The sequence below is a fragment of the Megalops cyprinoides genome, chromosome 18, assembly GCF_013368585.1.
Source record: "Megalops cyprinoides isolate fMegCyp1 chromosome 18, fMegCyp1.pri, whole genome shotgun sequence".
Lineage (NCBI taxonomy): Eukaryota > Metazoa > Chordata > Actinopteri > Elopiformes > Megalopidae > Megalops > Megalops cyprinoides.
In genome coordinates this window covers 9,580,781-9,602,083 of record NC_050600.1, presented here as the reverse complement: position 1 = coordinate 9,602,083, position 21,303 = coordinate 9,580,781, and the positions used below count along the sequence as shown (strand labels likewise).

The window sequence follows — 21,303 nt, the reverse complement described above, 5'->3', positions numbered from 1 at the left end:
AAGTTTGGTGGGCCTGCATTCGTTTCAATAAATTCTGGCCTCCAATGACACCATTTTGGTGATGTTGAAAGGGTCTTACCTTGAGATAAAAAAAAAAAAATCCCAGTCAGAGCCTCTGATTCAGTCACAATAAATGCTTTCTGTGTCCGGCAGACACATAATGCCACCTGCACTTAACCTACAGACTGCACATACAGTGCCAGTCAAAAGTTTGGCCACAACTTTGATTCTTTATTTTTACCATTTTCCACATTTTAGAATAATAGTAAAAACATCAAAACTATGAGATAACACAAATAGAATTATGCAGTGATTAAGACGTGCTAAACAAATCAAAACTCATATATTAGAGTCTTCAAAATAGGCAAAATATTTTTGTAAAGAAATTAACACATAAGCATCAACTTTGGGGGTTTTTTTGGGGTTGGGGGTTTGCTGTCACTGCTGGCCTTTTCACATTTCACATTTTCACAAATGTATTCTAGCTTCCCTTTCAACCAAGACAAGCGAACATTCATGCCAGTGTACCACTGTATGCTGCTCAGGCAAGTAGCGGTTCCAGGTTTCCCTTCTGAAAAGGTACATTTCTCCTCTCCAAAACATGGAGTGTCCCTCAGACAACCCCAATCTTGGCCCTAACTGGCTAAGCCCGAGGCTGCCAAAATTAGCTTATTCCTTGTACAGCATATCCTTTGTCCTCTTCCCTGAAAATCTCATCAGATGTATTCTTCCTTACAGCTACAGCATATTTGACATCTGCTGTAACTACCAATGTGTAGCTTTTGCAGCTGAAACAGTTACCTCTATGAAAAGAACCCCAGCTGATATAAAACGAACCCCAGCTTCCTGTCTACATAAGATAAGAATCTGACTCTGTCCTCACTAAATCCCATAAATATATCATTGAAACGTCTGTGCAGTTGTTTTGATTGGATACAGGAGACAGTGTCCACGTATCATATTCACTGATCTTGTCAATTCAAGATAGATCAAAAGGAGGGAGTCTTTACATAACATCAAAACAATGTCAATGGCTCTTTTATTTTCAGTTATGTTATTTAAGTCCTGAAATGAATGAACTTCCACTTTAAGTGTCAGTTGATCTACGGTGTGAATTAAAATGGAATCTGTGAAAACATCCTTGAACATACAGTCAGTGGTTTCCATCTGAAAAGACTAAACGACCAAAGAACACACCACTAACAAGTAACAGCAAACATTAAAATTGCTGTGCAAAACACTAAAATGAATGGCACTGAGAGATGGAAGTGACTAAATGCATTGCATTACGTTACATGTATTGGCATTTAGGAGATGTCCACAGTGACTTACATACTGAAATAAACAGACTAATAGCCATAAAATCCACAGCGAGGGTGTTTCCAACCAGTCACTCTGTTCTTCTCGATTCATTTTGTGTGAGAGTTGAAGCTCTCTGTGTTTTTTTTTTTTTCTAGTGTTATTTTGTATTATAACTGAAGTTAACACTGTCAGCAGAGATCGGCTATCAGAGAGCCAGCAAATATACCGCTGCGTTTTCAAAAGCAGGCAGAACAGTAGGCCACTAATGTGCACTTACAATTACAATCTTTCAGGAGAATGTAATGCTCCCATAAACAATTTAGCCAATGTTTTTGGGTACTCAACAGACAGGAATAAATACACATTGATTTAAGATCTGGTGCACTTGCTGCTGGAATCAAAAATGCAAAATGTTATTATCTTTTACTGGCCCAATAATCAATACTGCAGAGGAGTGCTGCATAGCGTAAAGTCAATAGTGGCAATCAGCAGCACCCTTAACTTAAATGAAAGGATACATAGCCTAATGCAGCTTGAAAACTGCTTATGAAGAAATAAACTGAGGGTTGTGTTTCAAACACGGGAAAACAAGCGCAATTATTCCACAACACAGCGCAGCTAAAATTTTGAAGAACACAAACTGTCATTCCCAATGTGAATGTTTTCTGGGCTGTGAGCTCTAAACACACAGAGTAGGACCGAGTCTAATCACTCCAGTAAACATCCACATATGAACTTAAAGACTTCCTCTGACTTTTCAACTTATCTGGCCTCATATCAGCTTATACAGTTCATGGGCCTCCTTTAGAGACAGCCATATGCTTTAACATCGTTATTTGGGTTTCTGCTTTGCATGTACAAAATCTGGAACCTATATTTCAGCAATAATCATATCTAATGCTTCCAAGGATTTTTTTCAGACACGATGTTCAGCAGTCCTCAGTACCAAGAACTAGTAGCACAGACGAAGCTATTTTCACATGCACACTTCTGTTTACTTCACTGTTTTCCTCTGCCAATCAAGTCATTACAACAGACATAATGACAACCGAATCAGTACAATCACAGATCAGCAGTAGAAGGGTTGGTGGAATGGTGAATATGCAGATAGCTCTTGGCAGCAGGGCCTGAAGAATTCATTCATGCCATTAAAAATGAGCTGTGAAAACCCCACCCTGGCCAATACTGTGCATTTTGGGTCAAAGAATGTTCATTTACAACTGATGCAGACTGACGGGTGGTTGCGTGATGCAGACGTTTTTTACAATGTGCCGGCAGTGGCAGAATCCAAGCTATTTCCAAAGTGATGTGGGGGGGGGGGCACGTCGGCACGAGGAACGCAGATGACTGTCAAACACGTTGTGGTGTTAAATGGCATGCATGATTCACGTTGCATATTTGGAATGCTCGTAATCGGAATTCTCCTGCTGGCTTTTAAGTGTGGGTTTAACATCTATGTTGCGCAGATCACTACCCCCCCCCCCCCAGGCATTTCAGTGCACTTTAGGTGCAGGTTTGGTCAGCAACACGGAGAAATCCTCCACCCTCCGCGATGGACCACATGCTAAAAGATAAATTCCACTTAAGTGTACATTTTGTAACACTTTGTAGAGCATTCTTGCCATTACAAGCTGATGAAGGACTGGACATATCCTGTCCTCTTCCTGCCTCCTTTCAGCCCATCAATCACCACCTAAAAGCAGGCTCCTCTTGCGAGTTAAAGATCATCATATAATCAAAAACTGCTCCTACCTGCATGTCAAGCTGCTTGAAACTGACGTGTTTTGCATACGTTTTAGAACATTACTCAATGCTGGCAGTGTGACTTGGGACTTGGGTCTGCTGTCTGATGAAATATTCTGCCCATAACATCCACAGCACTCAGAGGACAAATCAAAAACCTCCACGGATTATAATCCACGCTAATGTTGACATATATAAACCCAGACCTTTTGTTTAGGACAGAGGAGGTTTCAGAATAAATTCTTACTTCTGTTAGAACAGAGAATGCTCTGACAAACAAGACAGGAAAAAATGTATTCACCATTTATGTGCAAATACAGAAGCATCTGCCGTCATCAGCAAGTCCACCTGCAACAATTCAGTTATAATGCTATAATCTAACGCTCAATGAAATGACCACATACAAATTCAGATGTCAATGTCTATTTGTCTGACTGACTGTTAAACAGCATATTCAACCTGGGAAGCAAATTCAGTTTGCATGCATCAAACTGCAGGGCACGTTGTTGCCACATGGATAAATTATTGGAAATATTAAATATCATATCATATTAATATCATATATTACACCCAGTTGTTATGGCCAGGTAATGCTATTTATGCAAATGTATGACAAAGGCTATGATGCACTATGTAGTGTACACAGTACACACTGTATGTAGAGCTTACGGAAGTGTTATGAATGTTATACAAGACCCACCCAGTTTTACTGTTATTTTCACCTGCTTTTCCTCTGCCTTCATGATCTACTTGTCAATGGCAGACTGGAGGGTGAGAAAGGTACATTTTTGTGAGGTACTAGAAGTCAGGGCACAGTATATGACGAGCTGAGCTTTAGCACATTTGTCCACTTTCAGACAAGAGCTCATCTTACACTGCATGAACTATATTTTCCCCGTCGAGCTGAGCTGGGGAAATCATTTTCCTTGCTGAAGTGATGTTCTTACTGCAGTCTCCTCTGAGTTAGGGAAAATGTTCTCAAAGGAACCATTCTCTGATCTCAGTTTTGCTGGTATTTCACATGCTTAAAATGTCCTTATGCTTTGAATTGTGTGCCTTTTCATAAAAAATGGCTTTCTGCATTTTAAATCCTGCTTTAAGGCAGGTTCTTAATGCTCAATGCTGTGTCAGTAAAGTTACCTTCTCAGAATTAATATAACAAATTGAAACGCAGGGTTTAATTTGCATTTGCTATTAGCCAACCTACATTAGCTAATGAATGACAGCATATTCACATGATGCGCCACAGGGAATAGTGGTTTGCATAGTCTGAGAAAATTTTCACAGAAAGCATGTGTACCACACTGTAAACTGGCTTCTCAGCATACTGAATAAAAAAAAAATCACTACCTTTCAATGCACTAATATGAAACTTACTTGGCACATGAGAGAATTTCGTCCTACATGTGACTGAATCATTTGCACTGTAGACGCCTTCATTTCCATTGCCAGCACTGAAGGAAAAAAAAAAAAACCAAAAATACAGAGAACCTGTTCCACCTACATTCACTCTAAAAGGCTTTGTGTGCTTTTTAAAAGGGCCAACAATAGTGTAGTGTTACATTTCCCTAACTCTGCAGAAACTCTTGCAAGCACGGCCATTTGTTCTCACACCTAAAATGCCTCACCCTCACATCTGACACTTCATGGCCATTTATACCACATTAACACTAAATTGCTAGATGCGGTAAATATCTTAGAAACACTTTTCATTCACTCGTCATCTACCCTGAACCCACTGAGCTTTCCTTCCACAGCCATTCAAGGTAGACTCCATGCAACCACTGTCGTTCTTGGCCCAGTTTAGTCAAGTTTCACTCTCCTACCCTGACAGGCACAACAGATGGACCCAGACGTAAAGGTCAACATATTTACACATCAACAAGTGAACTGTTTTAAAACCCAGTCAGCCACCCTGACTTGCATTTTGCTCTCTGAAGTTCAGTGCTTACACTTCCTGGAAACAATACATTTAAAATGACCACATGCGCTCATTAAAATTTAACAGCGGAGCTGTCGAAAGGGTAACCGTCAGAAATGCCATTTAAGTGCTGAGTGACACAAATTGTAGTTGCAATGCACACAACCCCTGCAGCGCCACATGTCAGCAAAGCAATGACTTGGCAGCGGTGGAACTTGAAAGTTCACAAGGTTTCCGGGACCCCACTGAGGTCCATCCATGTTCTCTGCAGCAGTGTCATTTTCCCTTTCGTGCACTGTACATTTCACTTATATCTCACACATATGCGCAAGTACTTTTGTTGCTATCCTTGATAAACCACTCAGCTAAAAGGAACTCACTGTGCCAGCACCATGACGTGGACAGGTGGGTGCTGGAGGCTGAACTGACACACTGATATAGCACCTGCACCACCTCTCTACTGCACTCTACCTCTCAAAAAAATAACCCACGTCACTTCACATAAAGTGCTGGCAGAGGTGAGGCCAAGTTGCAGGGCTCTGAGAGTAAATGCCGTATGCTTGCCCTGCTGCCATTATCAGCCGGCACAGCACCGGCTCCAGACCGAGGTAGGCTCACCATGTCCAGGCACAGCTGGGGGAGGTGACATCCTGTGCACGGGGGCAGCAGGAGAGGGGTGGGATTTGAGGGAGGTGAGGAAAAGTGGAAAGAATGAGTGACTGACATTCCGCAAGCTACCCCATCACTGCAAGCAGGTAAACAGGATCGGCCGTGAAATACCGAGCCACATAAAAAGGTAAGACGAACAGAACACCTGCGGTGATCAGTACAGGCAGACAGACATATCTGCATTGGTGACGGCCAACCTGAAGCTCTCACTTACTGTGTAAGTACTCTGCCCAGCATAACCAGCCAGGTGCACACATAACCACAGCGTAACACCACAGCCCTTCAGAGTGGCCAGCTGAAAATTTTCATTTATCAAAGTGTCATTCCCAGCAGGATACCCTGGTGCCATCCAGCCCAAACCAAATCATTTGAGGCAAAAAATTGTGTCGTGTTGGAAAGTAATGATGAGGAGCAAGATAAAGCATTTAAAATACACAGGGAAAGCATATTTGTTACAACAACTGGCCCATTAAGCCCACTGACACTGAACAACAAATTCAAATAAGTAAAAAATACATTTCCTATTGATGATTATCTTGGCAGATACCTTAGCTTGTTATAAAAGTGTCACTTTTATTACACCCTGAATAAGTCTTTTGTGGTTATTGATAGCCATAGGTCAGTACTTCATAGTGGAGATTTTTAAAAGGCAGGAAAAAAAGTCTTTGTGCAACCAAAGAGGATTACATTTTATAGCAATTGTAGACTCTGTGACTGGGAAGAATTCATACTTCCTAGAAAATTAAGAGATTAATGCTATGCAGTGCACATAAATAAATTGTGTTACTTGGAATTTTATCCCTTTTCGCCCTTTGAAAAGATTATTTTTTCAAGTTTAGTCAAGGCACATGCAACCAGCCACACTGTGGTTACATAACTTGACGGGCTACAACAACAGAACTAATTTGAATTACTCACAGACTGTAGAGTCCAGTGCCATTTTACTTTATTCTAACCTGAAAGGTGCTTTAGTGCACAGACATTCTTTTTGTGATATAAAATGTGAACCAATTCACACACAGTAAAATATCCATTTTTATTCAGTGAGGACTCTGTTCTATCTTCAAGGCCATGAATGGACGGTCTAGACAGAGGCTATAGGACAACTGGATAGGTGTGAGTTCAGGTCTCTTTGCCATTTGTGGCCACTGGCCAGACCTGAGTCCTAGGTGCTCTGCATGAATTGGCAGCCAGTGAGCAATGTTCTTTTGGAAACAATTCAAAAGTGATACACAAGGCAGACAGCTGTAGCAAAGGCAAGAATGACACTACAATGGTTTAGCGTCCCTTTCCGAGTATTTTGTTTCCAACAAAACCTGACTGCGTTTGCCTTGTTGTGAACACCCTTACAGCTGACCAAAACCACAAATGTACCAAGTTCAGTTGCAGAGATCTTTGATTGTTTTAATCTGTATCCTGGCGCAACTGCTTCACAGTCAAACCTTTACATTTAACTCCAAATGATGTCAACTGCACTTTTATAGGAATGAAACTCGGGTATATCTTAAATGGTAATTTTCATTAAAAAAAATTAACAACAATAAATACATTTACGATATAGATGATATATGATAATAGATAAATATGATATTTGAAAACACAAAATAAATTGGAACGCAGAGCTTAAATTAAGCAATTAAAGCTCAGTCCAACAGGTTTTCTCGTGTTGAAGATGGTATCTTTGTCTAACAGCCGCATTTAAAAGTAATAAAAAAACAGAGATTCACCTTCAGTTCTCACCTCGCTTTACCGGTGCTGCTCATATTAAATAAATAGGTGCGTTTACTTTATATTGTTTGCCACACGGCATAAACCAACAGCTACAGTTCATCAAAGGTCTGCAATACAGTACATTTCTCATCTGACACAATGTTACAAAGAGGTAATATAACAGGACTCCAATGTTTGTAAACAAAATAAGAATCATCGTTGGCGACTGTATTAAGCCAGCTGCAATGCGTTCTCAGGACGCTACGATTGCCTGCTCCCTAAACACGAGAATTCCCTGCACCGCCCGATTCTTTACGGTCAACATTCAGATGAGAAAACCTGACAATTAGCTACACCAACATGCAGCGAACTGTCCCCTGGGCACAGCTGAAGGTTTACTGTTCCCTTTGAGTGAGTCATCACCATTCTAAGGGAAACTCTGACACTAGATCAAAAATTTTCACTTGTTGCCGGAGCACACAAAATGGCACTGGTCTAGGAAAAAAATTATTCATCTGAACGCAGGAATCGTCATTTCTGCAATCCAGATTCATTTGTCACTTGAAAATCTTGCAGTGCGTGTTAGCGAGGAACTAACATTTAGTGTCAAGATATCACATGCCGTCAGAATCACCGTTTTACCGTGTGCATGATTAACGTTTGCCATTACGGCTGCATGGCGGCGAATTGCCAAAGACTGCTGGTTTATCAGACAATACCTATGTACTGACACACCCGTAGCACCTGCGCTGTTTGGTTTGAGAGCAAGAAGCGACCTATCCCACTCCGTAATGGTATGGGCCCAAGAAGAAAGGTGGGGGTGTATCAAGTTCTCTCAGCTATCGCTGCATCTTTCTGTGTCGATAACTAGGTCACGTCTAGATTCACTTGCACACACTTCAAACGCTGATTCAGCAGCAGATCGTCACTTGCATTAACACAGTTTAGTATTTAAGACTATGTGCAACAAACTCACACCTGTATTTAAGTTGTGCGGTGCGTTTAAGGCAACAACACACATACCGGCTCTGGCATCACAAGTTCGATGCATAAGATACAGCTAATAGGATCAAGTCAATAAAGTTTCAGCACGACACCGAAATAAGCTTTCTTCAGCTCGTGTCTGAGAGCACGAACTGTTAAGAACACATCTACTTGACATTTACTGCAACGAACCCTAAATCATCTAACCAGTGAAGCAACAAGCAACACTTACCAGCTGTTTTTACACTACTAGAAGAAAGAATGTTGACATGTAGGAAACTCGCTGCTTTCAACTCCAAGCAATATTCCGCTCTTGTCAGAGATCAGAAAACATCCGCTGGAGGCACAGATCGTACTTCACTTCAGGGATGCGTGAAAACTTTGTTTCACACTTGTTTGCGATACTCCTATCAATCGCTAGCTGTCTGTGCAAGCAGGCGCCATGTTTGTGTTTTGTTACTTTTGTGAGCTCTTGAGCCTTCAGTGTCTGCTGCTAGAAGCGGAATGGAACCGCCCAGACTGGAGCTTGGAGGACTGGCTAATACATTTTTCCTGCGCTTTTGTCAGGTTTTGGTGCCCTCTGTCTTCGGTTCAAACACGATGAGCCGCAAGGGCACATGGACGCAACAAGTGACCAACGAGTGAGAGAAGTTCTCTTCCCAACCTATCAACGCAACTAGATTCATTGATTAATTTACGTCTAACACAACGCAATTTCGAGAAATTCCGATATATCCACATGAATTAAACAAAAAACTTAAACCTAGTTCTACACCAGACATAGGGGTAGGAGGGATGCCTTTCTTGAAACGTAGGTACTTTTGATGTAACAGTTTAGTTATCACGAAGTGTTTCAGACAATCGGTCATCGCAACAGGAAAACCAGTTTTGCTCGCTACTGATGCTGGACGTTACATTTGAAACACATTCAAAGGGGGTAGGCAGCAGTGCACCGTCACATCCATGGGGGGCAGACTTTCTTTCCGAGCTCTGAAAAGTATGAACACATCCCATATTGTTCTTTTCCGCAATATTTATAATGCAATATAATTGGAATTAGTCGTTATGCCACTGCAGAAACAATAACGGTGCCCGATGTGATCCAATGTACAATGTCAGAATATTAATAGGTCCGGCACCAGGTCTGTGGTGATGCTGTGGCAACACAACGCTCAAACACAGTGTTGGATGCTCCCCAAAATTCGGCCACTCCTGAATCGGTCTGAAACAGTTTTACACCTGAATACCTCCAACCTGCATGCGGATTGGATTTAAAATACTAATTTGGAAAGTATTTATGCTCTGGTTGTTCAATACCCACATAACAAATCCCGAGCGAGGCTAATGCCATAACAGATTTACGACTGAGCGTGGGCTTCATAACCCGACTCCATTTCACCTTTAACTGTTAAATTAACCTCGTATAGTGCATTCATTTCCTTTAAACATGACCTATGCGTCATTCATACTATATACTTGCAACTACCCTCAGATACATCTATTGTACAGACTTTAATCTGCGTTCCTTCAAATCGTACAGAGAAATAATTATCCTGAGAATTCCTAAGAGGGGCTGCCACTTTCCACCCACTGGGCAGACGCTATGATATTTTAAAAAATTTAAAAAAAAAAATCATAAATAGCCTTATATCTTTTAATTCTTTCCACGAAGTCTTGCACTATGGCATTCTGGGGGTCAAAACCATGGACCTTCGGCGCCCTCCTATGGCGCTAAAGGGAACTGCCCTTTAAGAGTTACCATTCAATTGAAAGCACACTCACATCACCCACTTTTTCCACATGAACCTTCTCCCCGCCACAATGCACAATGTTACGCGGAACGCGTACGATCCAACCGTCATTCTTTTAACTGCACATCTTGTGAGAATCTAAATGAATACTCAGGGGATCTTATGGGGTTACACTTTAAACAACCGAGCCAATCTCAAACTTTATTGTAAAACATTTACAAAGCTTATTTACAGATTTTTTACCATTCAAGGTCATGTTTTCGCATGAAATTCATTTTCCCATCTCCCATCTGTCAGTTCTTCACAGTGCTTTTTTAATCTTCAAATAGCTAAAATATCATTAGCTCCTTTAAAGGACCAACTGTTTTTCAACAAGGCTAGAAATTAATGGGTTAAAATGTTTTCTTTAGGAAAATCGGCTATGTTAAATAGGATTAAGAGTACAGTGCAGAATTTACAGCATATCTCCAGATCTAAGACAAGCTTCAGTCAGAAAGAGGTATGTTAAAAAGACCTAATATCCTTTTCAGCAGAGGAAGTAATTGCTTTATTCAACAAAAACACTACATGCAAGAAGACTAAAGGCTTCACGCATGTGTATTTTGCCCATTTAAGAGTGGTCTGTCTTTTTAGCCATCTTGGAGTAACCTCTGTATAAACTTGTGTTAAGGAATGAAGTCATCCACGGGAGAGAAGGTGATCAGCTTGGGGAGGCTCAGAAGCTCAGTGCTGGGGAGGGAGGGACTCTCCAGCCCGGCCAGGTCAAGGGAGAACACCTTGTCGCCGGTCTCCCAGCCCACAGCCTCGGGGGTTTCCGCAGCATTCCGAGGCGGCAGCGGCTCAGGCGTCTTTACCCTGCAGTCAATGAAGGAGGCCTCGTCGTAGGCTTTCCGGATCTCTTCGAACCTGCTGCGCGTGGAACTCGACCCGCTCTCTCGCTCTGTGGTGTTGGACAGGATGTGCGGGAGGACGAGCTCGTCGTCTTCCTCCGTGGCCCCGGTGGCCTCCAGGGCCTCGTAGCTCGAGCCTAGCGGGCTGTCGTCGCCCAGCTCCGGCAGGGTCTCGAAGTCGATCCCGAACTGGATGACGTCGCCGCTGCTCTGGCCCTGAGTGGCCTCCAGCTGGGAGGAGTGCCAGGACAGGGTAGAGTGCAGGGACTCCCTGTGCTGCGTGACGCAGGGAGTGCCCGCGAGGCCCTTGTCAGAATCCCCCAGCTGCACCAGCCCGCTGCTCAGGGGGGACTCGTCCGTGCTGGGAAGAGCCTCCATACCCTCCAGCAGCGGGGTATGAGCTTTTGCAGTGCGGTCTCCTGCCTTTTCAGAGAGCCGGGCCTTTTCGGCCTCTCCCTCCCTGACTGCTTGCCTCCAGGAATTTTTCACTTCTGAAACTGAAAAAGAACATCGTGTTTATTTCCAGCAGCGCCTCATATCCCTCACCTGTTCAGATGTAATGTGTGATCCAAAAACATTTTCCTTAAGCACTACAGGAAGCAAGTATTACATTTTATTTCTGCACATGCATTTTCCCAGTCACTAGTTACTACAGTCACACTCATCCATTTTGGGGGTAGAGGGTACTCACTGAGGCTATCTGGGGTGCGTGGAAGCTGCTTTCTGGTGGAGAAGGGGTCCGATAGGGTACCAAGCAGGTCCTCCAGCTCCCAACCTCTCCTGCTGTAGTCAGTGGAGTTGTTTGTGACAGCTTCTGCAAACTGCATGTATACACACACAGACAGAATCCTTAACACATATATGGATGGAAGGTGGAGAGTGGCTTCCATTTCTATGCCTTGATATGCGTCATAGCAAAGTGTTCCATAATGACATATTTGCAACATCTGTTGCAAATTGCTTGATTTGCCCAGGTCTTAGGACAGCAGGGATGCTTTAGGAAGGATTATACAAAGACACAGCACTGCTTAGGACTGCCCTGCCGTCTCACTCCAAGACTACAGGAGCCCCTGCGACAGCAAGATGTGCAGTCACACATCCTTCGTTTTGTCCTCTTGAAAAGGACATATGCAATACATATGTACTTTTTAATATGAATGTAAGAATCCAGCTCATCGGGTTCTCCACACTGGAATGAGGATAGGACCCACAAATTCATTTCACATCATCCATTGAGGTATGCGTTCCAGTGTCAGAGAGGCGTTATGATCTGGGTCACATCTCACACACCCACAAATTTTCTTTGGCACGGGTACACATGTCGTCATGCAGAAGAGGCAGGCCCCTCCGAGATGCAACTATAAATATGATGCACCTCAGAGCAGGGGGAGAAAAGTCAAGACCACATTTTACCTGGTTTGCCAGGTTGTCAAATTCCCTATCCAGGATACTGGCTTTTTTGTTCACATCAGCAATCTCCGGTTGTATGTCTTCCACCATGGGAGTCTCCTTTCCACTGGCCTGTAAAGAGACATTTGGCCATTTGGCAACATTACCTTTTCAATGAAATGTTATTAATGCACATAAAAAGGCAAAATGCTATGTTGTTGAAAGGCAGTGCCTTTTCCCTGCCACAAATCCACTCTAGTTAGTTCACACAAGGCAGACTATTAAACCCTCCTTCAAAATTTTGACCACAGTGGAACAAGTACCTTTAAATTACCACAAACACTTAGAGGCACTGAATGTCATGCAACGTATGTATATATAGACACAAAAGCATGTTTCATAGATGGAGCATACCTGCACAGGGCTTGGAGAAGGAGTTTTGGGAGGTGGTGAGGGTCTTGAAGAAACAGCAGAAGTGGGAACTTGTATTTCACTAGGTTGCTGGACAGGACTGCAATATTTGCACAAAAGAGATGCGTTAACCATGAGTCCCCTGTGGAAAGCAGCTTTCCTTTACATTTAGAAACGGGCATCCATACTGCCTGCAAACTGAACAGGTGTCTGCCCCGTATCTGTCCGTTGCGATTTCTCTCAATTCGCCCCGGTCATCAAAAGGCAAGGATGCTCTAGGGAGGATTTGTGACAGGCAGGACAAAACTGACCCCTGCCTGAGTATCACCCTCCCAGACCAGTTGAAAGGACAGGGCTTCATTAGTATCTACAACACCATTCAACCATTAAGACTAGTACCTTTGTAGGTCTGCAGTTTTTCTCCCAGAATCCCCTGAAGAATCAGGGTGTTTGTCTGGAGGCTCCTCCTTGGCCGATTCCACTATGTGGTGGGGTGGGGATGGTGGAGAGGCTGAAGGGAAGGCAAGACAAAACAGGCAAAGAAATACTGTCACCTGTAAAATTTAAGGCTGCCAAAATTTTTTATTCTATGTGACACCGTATCCTTTATCACATCCTGAGGTAAGGTTAAGAGGATAGCCATGATAAGCTCATTAGCTTCACTAGCCCTGTTAGCAACTGCAGCTCGGCTTAGTTTGCCAGTGCACTTCCAGTGCACAAGGAGAAGAGTACCACAAACCTCAATGCTATACAAGCCTGAAGAATCCCCACCCCCAAAAGACTGAAAACATTTGCAACAAAAATATGGACATTTCATGCCCTATAAAATTTGAAACAAAAAACCACACAGCTTTATAAGCAATACAAAACTTGTTAAAACCAAGACCAATGTAGACATTTCAGTTAAAATGGATTTACCAGACTTAAGACCATAGAAAAAGGCTACAATGCAGAGTATTAAATAAGGAAAAAATTCCAGACATTGGCAAACGGAACTGGAATATTTGTATAAAATGTCACACCACAACCACCAAATGTTTGTGGCTACATCTCTTTTTTCTAGGTTATTCTAAGTTTATTCTAAAGTATTTGATGAAACTATGAAAATACTTCAAACATAAGTATTTGTATACACAACTGGGAGAATGAAACGAGCAGAAAAAACAGACAATAACAAAATAGCTGCCATGATTACCACAAGAACAAATGACCATCTCTCTCTTTCCAACCCAAGGAGGCACAGTGCATTTTTCAGAACCAACAGAAATACATCTCATCTGTTCACCCACCAGGCAGCTTGGCTGCATACTGTGAGAAGATGCTGGACTTGAAGTTGACCTCAGCAGCGGGTTCAAAGGACAGAGGTGCCATTGGGGAGAGGAAGTCAAGTGCCTGCGAACACACAAAAAGTCATGGGTGATCGACTCTTCCTTGGGCCAGAATTTTCACAGACGCAGGCTGCGAACACTCACAGGGTCCTCGTTAAGGAATGAAGTCAAGGGCCTCTGCCTCAGACAGTCTGCCCATCTGCTGTCCCACGCAGTCTCCATCTTCTTAATAGACGCCTTCACTTCAGGGATCTCCTCCTTGGTAATCCTCTTCCTGTTGGTAAAAGGAACTGTTCTTATTAAATCTGCAGAATGAACTGCAAAGACACTGTTCTTCTGACAAGACAAGACAGTGTTACCTGGTACGAATGTATCAGACAGATAACAGTGCAACCAATTTTCTGACTAAATTCTAACTAATAAAAGTAGCATTTTGGCAATTACAGTCTACCGCAACTAGTAACACCTAAATAAGTAGTACATTGTAAGTGGTATGTTTGTACTGGGGATGTTTTATTGAAATATTTAGAAACCATTACCAAAAATATTTTGAGAGATGTAAATGGTCAAGACTGTAGGTATTTGCAAATATTGTATCATATGACGCTAAAAATATTCAACATAGAAGGAATAATATTATAATATTCTTTTAGTATGAATACTTTTGAGTTTCACATTTAAAACACACTCCAAAGTCCAACTGATATGGCCGAGGCTGTTTGAGCTGCTGTACTCAACATGTAACACTACCTTCTCGCAACCCACTTACTGAATCCTATTTTACAGGGAGGGCTCTAGCTGTCTCCTACCTCATGAGTTTGAGGGCCTCCAGGGTGCGTTTCAGCTGCAGTGCTTTCTCCTCCATCTGGGGCAGGTCCAGCTGCAGGGTGCCCTTTCCTGCCTGGGCATGCTCCTGCTCCAGGTGCCGTAGCGCCTCATTCAGCAACTCCAGGAGGCGCAACAGGTTGAGCTGGCCCGCCTCGTACACATTCCCCGCGCTTGACTGAGATGTAGACAGCGGGAGGACAGCTTTGTGAAACATGGACACCGTGGCATGTGCTCATATTACAAAGACATGGAGGCATGCATGGGACATGTTACTGAATGCCGATTACCTCAATGTTTCAAGCAGAACAGCCTTTAATAGGACACTTTCAATGATTAAAATGTTATAAATTTAAGTGAAAAGACCAACAGCAACCGTGATTAAAAAACAGATTTAGGATATAGGTTTAACAAAGTGCACTGCTATTATGAGGAAATCTTCTTTTAAGAGTTTCTATGATCAGGCCAATATGGTATTTTTTCCCCACTTGTGTGCTGTGGATATTAATGCCCACAAACTGCAAGTACTCACATACCCTAAGCACATATTCTCTAGGTGCTATACAGGTATGGGGTAATCCCCACCAACCCGTACCTTTACATAGCATACTTGCCATCGCAAGGCCCCTTTATTCCCACTCTAAGGGTCTGTTCTCACCGAGTAAGCAGAGCTTTCAACCCGCTCCAGCAGAGTTTTGGGGATCTTCAGGGTGACATTTGTCCCATCCAAGATATACTGGTCAACATGTCCTTTCACAACACAGTCCACAACCTTCCTCTCCTCTTCCAGAGAGGACAGGATTTTGTTAACATCCGCCCACAGGGATCGAACCTGAAAACCGCAGATACACCATACATCCTTGATAAATGATTTGACTAGGATTCTAAAATTCAACAGGTATCATTCAGAGTACAAGTATTTGTTTCAATAAAAAACAGAAGTAAAAGGATAGGAAACCTTTTGAAGTTTTTCAGACGGAAGAGATCTCTCCTTTTCAATTTCCGTATGTCCTCTAAAAAAAAAAAAAAAAAGGTACAATAGATTAATTCAGTAAGAGGAGACATCTCACTGAAAACAGAGCAAAGTATATCCAAAAAGGCACTATATAACAATAAGATTAAGTTTCTCAAGCTCTAAAAGTGAATATTTAGATTATTTATGGCAAAGAGTTTGAGTCACAGTGCTGTATTAGACAACTGCTGATAAAAACATGGCTTTTACCAATATTTAATTTGGGTAGAAATCAAGTCTGAAAGTTCATATTTAACAATCAAACAGCTGTGTTTTCCTATAAAAATAAAAAGACCCCAATGAGTATGTGCCCGGTGTTTCTTCCAAAATGCCTACTACAGCAATATTAAAATGCCTGAAAAGGCAAGGACACAAATGCTTGCTGCAAAGACCCTTGTAGAAAAAAGGGAAAACTCTCAAACCTACTTCAGTAAACCTTCATATTTGGCATCCTCAGCTCTCAAAGCCCTCATTGATTTTACCAGAGCCCTGCAGGAGACAAAAACATTTCAATACATTTAACTTTCAAACCCCAACAGCCACTATAACAAAAGTACCTGTGATTTTCTGCAAGTGTCAGACATCACTATCAGCATTTTAATGGCCCATTCAATGTTTCTGTTTGCAAATTAATGCAAACTAATTCAGTCAAATTTCAGGCAGAAGTCACACACAACAAACTGCATGAGCAAACAGACTGCATTGAAGCATTCAATTTGGAGCTATTTGAATATCAATTGTGAAAACAGCATTAACAAGGGATAAAGGTTTTTAAATCCCAGTGCTAGTCATTTCATCTTTCCAAATACATTTTAATGTTGTTGGATTTGTTATTTAAATGCTAGCACTCTCCGATAATGTGTCTGTGGCACAATGGAGCACAGAATGAACAACCCCATAAAGAAACACTAAAGGCAAAGCCAACCTTTAGCATCTTAGAAATGATGCACTACTTTTCCCACAGAAGCTGATCCAGAATGCCATTTCACTGTTTCATGTGAGTGAGAATACAATGCAGAATTCTGTGTAACCTCTTAAAATACAGGGCAGTAGCTTATGTGTCAACCAAAGATGACCGACACAGGATTTCACAACTGTAAAGTGACAGAGGGGTTCTGCCATTGACTTACAATAAGAAAAACAACAGGATCTGGGCTGACTAGCAGTCCCTAAGATAGCGGGCCATAATCATTTTTTAATGCAAAAAGTACCCAACCGAGTGGCTAGTGACTATGCAATTTTAACCCGCCAAGGAGAAACTACATTCTTTTGCGAGCTGGCAGGTGTTAATTTCAGACCCCAACTATTCCTGACAAACCCCTGTCTGAGGTTTTGGGAGTGCATGATGCAGTCGAAAGCTCAATTCCAGCATCAAAAAAACATGCATTCTGAGTAAAACTCTGCATTGCCATTTCACAAGCCAGACTTCCACTGTTTAACCTACTATGTAGAGTACTCACTGGGCTCTGCGCTGGTACTCCTGCACAACCCTGTCCTGCTCTACCGCGGCTCTCTGAAACCTGGTCTTCACCACCTGAAACCTCAACACGGCAGTCTCCACCGAGTGAGCTTTGGTGGCTGCAGTTTCCGGAATCCAGGTGTTGTCTGTATCAGAGCAGGAGCACACAGAGGGGGTCACATTTCAGTGGTATAATAAACACAAACTACAACAGTAGGTCTAACCTCATTTCGTGTCTCCTTTAAACAGGAACTCTTTCCATTTCCATACATTTTTTCCATTCATTTCATTTAGCCCAGACTGGTTCCAAATGTTACTTTAGCTTGGCATAACATATGTACCTGTGGAAAAGGTCTTCATCTCCTGCAGCATGACATGCTTGGCTAAGTGAAGCATCACATTGATGAACTTGGGGCCTCCAGGTGAAAGAAACAAGGACGGCACCACTTTCGGAAAGGAACTGCCAGGTTCTGCCTGAGATGACAAAATGGTTTCAGCATTATTTGTTTTTATTATACACCATACCAATCCACTTTAATAAAGCCCTCTTGTTAAGTCTAACAAAAAAGGGCAAGTGCTTATAAGCCTCAATCTTACCGCAATGTCTCGGAACCAAGTGACAGTCGCTTTACGAAATTCAGCATCGGCCTTACGATCCAGAACTGGCCAGCAATACCTGTTAAAAAATACATTAACACGAAGGCTATTTGTGACAGTGAAAATGATATGCTTAAGTGAGTACTAAGCAATTCCTTTCCCCTCCAAAACCTATAGCTATATATAAAAAAAAAGATCTGCCCCCGTTTGACACCATACCTGAACACCTCGTGGACACGTGCAGAATCTAGTTTTTCTAATAAGAAGTGGGTGACCATGTAGAAGGCATCCTTGTTAGGCGTGTCAAACATATTCCTGTACAGGACGAAACAGAAAAGTTCTTATGTTAATGAACTAAACGGACACATTGAAAGCACATTTTTTTCCAAACGCACTGAAAGCTTAATTAAATGCCTTAAATCAGACACCATTGTCTTCTGAAATATGTGTAGCGCTCCTTGGCAACATCCATACCTACGAGTATTTTGACGGCAAAACAATCTTGAAAGCTGGCAAAGTACCTAGCGATCACTTCCGGCGACAACTACATGTAGAACTTGAATAAAAATGCAAAAAAACTATTTCATGTGCTGGTTGCGTTATAGGGAGGGAACTGATAACACTTTAGTCCCCTATATTTATGCCGCATAATTCATAATAAGCTGTGGATCGTTAAAATGAAATCAGTACGCATACAGCACAGACACTATGGTGGTATTGGCAGCAACGCTGCTTCGTGACAAGAAGCAGCTGATTAGCTAGCAAACATGCTAGTAAGTAACTAACAAATCACTTGCTAATTAACTTTAAACTGTAAAGGTAAATTCTTGCAATTGGTTATACTCACATTCCCAGAGATACGTGGCGAACATTGGCTTTGCTTATGCCTTTGGAGGCAGAGGCGACTTCGGGCTGAAATCCAAGACCCAGGAGGGTCCACCACAGATATTTGGCGTTCGATTTTTGAAGGCTAGACATCTTTCTTTAGTTTGAAAGATATCAAAACTTTTTCTGCGAAGATAACAGCGCTGACTGCATAAAACTAGCTAGCAAGCTAACAAGCTAGCTAGCTACCCATATCGTCAGCCACAACAGCCCAACCCTTAAATCCAATGTTTCCAACTAGCCAACGTTAGCTACTTGAACGTTAGCTAGTCAATTGCGTCGAAGTTCATCAACCAACCATATTGATCGTTTTCAGTCATGAAGGAGACCGATCCCAAAATCTCCAAACCGAAAGGTAACAGGTATGCATTTTAAAAAGACGTCTGCATTTTCTGTTGTCCGTTCGGTTCCTCACTTCCTTGAGCTAGCAACGCCGCTTCGCTTTACGAAAAACCGCCAATTCCTTTCAAGGCATGTATGATGCCCCGGAAATATATCCGACCCTCCAACGATTACTTCCGCTATTAGAACGCAACCTCAGTTTCCAATGCGCCTGTGCGGAGTGGCTTATTGCGCCCCCCTTCTTTGGGAATCGTGTAGGAAGCAGCAGGTGCGAAAGTTCAACCATTTGTAGTACAGAAACTGCGAACGTTGGCAGTGGATTTAAAATTTTAAAAAGCTCATTGCTGTATCAGCGGACATTTAGAGCGACAGGAGAGATGTATATGGAGGCCATAACGTTATATTTCTGCTTAAAAGTTATCAGCTGAAAATAGGTCTCAGTTTGAGAACGTATGAGTTCATCTTAGATTGTCCAGAGATGCAGAGAAACTGCAGAAAATAGTCGTAACTTTACTCTTGAAACCCCCAGTCGTACCCTCTGTTACTTCTTTATATAAAACCATCATTGGAAGAATATCTAGCGACTTTCTGCTCCGAAGAGTTGAAGACATTTCCACTAACAGCCAAATGTAATTTTTTATCTTACCTTTGCCACTCACAGATGCTATAAAGTATGTAAGTATTTCACGCTAAAATGTGCTTGTATGAGCTCGTTTCTTGAAAACCTTCAAATAAAAGGATGTGGAAATAAAAATGCATACATAAATTAATTCTGACATCTCAGGCTTTGGATATATCATCCCGTTATTGATATATTAGTGTTGCACTACGAAACCAGACAACTAATGTAAAGAATACGTACACGTGTCCGAAATCCGGTAATGTCATCTATTGACTATGGACACTTACTCACAGGTACATTACATCATGGACAGAATATATAAAACACAAATAAATGCGTGGGTTTGATGTTTGTATTAATTAGATATAATGGCTGAGGGTTGAATCTCTGTTAAAAGATTAGGTCTGGTGTTACATCGCTGGTATCTGGTATTATATTGCATTTTAAAGCTAAAGCCAGATGGATACCAACATTCAAGTGGGTGTCCATTGGGAAATATTTCACTCAAAGGCATCAGTATCACCAGCAAGCTCTTTATGGTGAGCTAGCGAGTGATGCATTTATTTTACTGCTAGATTTAGATTTTGAAAACATTGTCTTATGATTGATCATCATCACTGTTACACTGTATCCAAAGAAAATACTCATAATTAGATAATTTCCCAACATGTAACCAAGGAAAAACACATTGCTGAATGATGTTTAATGTTGCCATTATATTCATAACATTCTGTAGCTGGTTTTGACGCAAAGACAACGATCCCATTAAGATAGTGAGTTTGTGTGTGTGTGTGTGTGTCTCAAGGCACCTAAATCCCAAAATATTATGTCTTTATTAAGTCTCTAGAAATATAATTCAATGATGGATGCACTGAAAAACAAAACATTAGATAAACAAGTTTCTGACCACTGCATTGCTCTGATGGAGTTAATTGTAGTGTGTTTTGGGAGTGAAAGCGTATATCCATGTAGGTTAGCTGCAAATGTGTTTGAATTCCACAGTAAATCCCTCAATACATTTGGACAATCAATAAATTAAAAAAGGAATCCTCAGGGGATCACACAAATGGGGTTCTCCAAATACCATGTGTTAGATTGTGAACATTTTTCTGCAGACATTTATGCACAGGTAGAATGTTGAAGAACTTGTCCATTGTGAAAGTCAGTTATTACGGCAATGTCTCCCACTTGGAAATCATCACCTGGTTCAGAAGCAAGGTCTGTGATGATGATATCAGGAACCTGTGAACAGAAAAGACAGCTAAGCATAAAATGTGCCACATGGTCCATTTTTGGGCGCTAAGGTTCCCTGGTGTTTGGCATTACTACACATAACAAAATGAGATGAAAGGAGTTGTGAAAGGTGTATCAAATGTCCAAAGGTATTAAAATACCCCAAACCACAACACATGACTGGCATATCCAATCCTGACTACAAATGGTACTACTACTGTGATACACTA

The 21,303-nt window shown here is 41.8% G+C and overlaps 2 protein-coding genes and 1 non-coding gene across 3 annotated transcripts in view; all 3 read right to left on the bottom strand.

Moving 5' to 3' along the window:
* The window catches only part of dennd4c (DENN/MADD domain containing 4C), a 52,919-nt gene extending 44,139 nt beyond the window's left edge, over nucleotides 1–8,780 (bottom strand). Inside the window, exon 1 of the mRNA XM_036550811.1 lies at nucleotides 8,562–8,780. The gene's annotated coding sequence lies outside the window, so the exon portion shown is untranslated. The remainder of the gene's footprint in view (nucleotides 1–8,561) is intronic.
* A 1,672-nt stretch (nucleotides 8,781–10,452) lies between these two features.
* On the bottom strand, nucleotides 10,453–19,318 carry haus6 (HAUS augmin-like complex, subunit 6). The gene is made up of 16 exons (XM_036551477.1): nucleotides 18,839–19,318; nucleotides 18,211–18,306; nucleotides 17,992–18,070; nucleotides 17,736–17,868; nucleotides 17,396–17,540; nucleotides 16,362–16,424; nucleotides 15,882–15,936; nucleotides 15,582–15,755; nucleotides 14,908–15,101; nucleotides 14,243–14,372; nucleotides 14,060–14,162; nucleotides 13,170–13,281; nucleotides 12,774–12,870; nucleotides 12,384–12,491; nucleotides 11,662–11,791; nucleotides 10,453–11,467 (listed from the first exon to the last, which is right to left on the bottom strand). The coding sequence occupies exons 1-16, from the start codon at nucleotides 18,967–18,969 to the stop codon at nucleotides 10,746–10,748; spliced, it is 2,472 nt and encodes an 823-aa protein (XP_036407370.1). The 5' UTR covers nucleotides 18,970–19,318; the 3' UTR covers nucleotides 10,453–10,745.
* Nucleotides 12,975–13,105, bottom strand: LOC118793768. Its single transcript, XR_005005705.1, has one exon.
* Nucleotides 19,319–21,303: the final 1,985 nt, after the last annotated feature.

What these genes read in the sequence shown, in the direction of transcription:
- haus6 (XM_036551477.1), bottom strand. Translation starts at nt 18,969, where the DNA reads ATGTCTAGCCTTCAAAAATCGAACGCCAAATATCTGTGGTGGACCCTC. An exon ending in CATTCCTTAACGAGGACCCT is followed by an intron (nt 14,163 to 14,242) that starts GTGAGTGTTCGC and finishes GTGTGTTCGCAG; the next exon opens with GCACTTGACTTCCTCTCCCC. An exon ending in TTGACAACCTGGCAAACCAG is followed by an intron (nt 11,792 to 12,383) that starts GTAAAATGTGGT and finishes GTATACATGCAG; the next exon opens with TTTGCAGAAGCTGTCACAAA.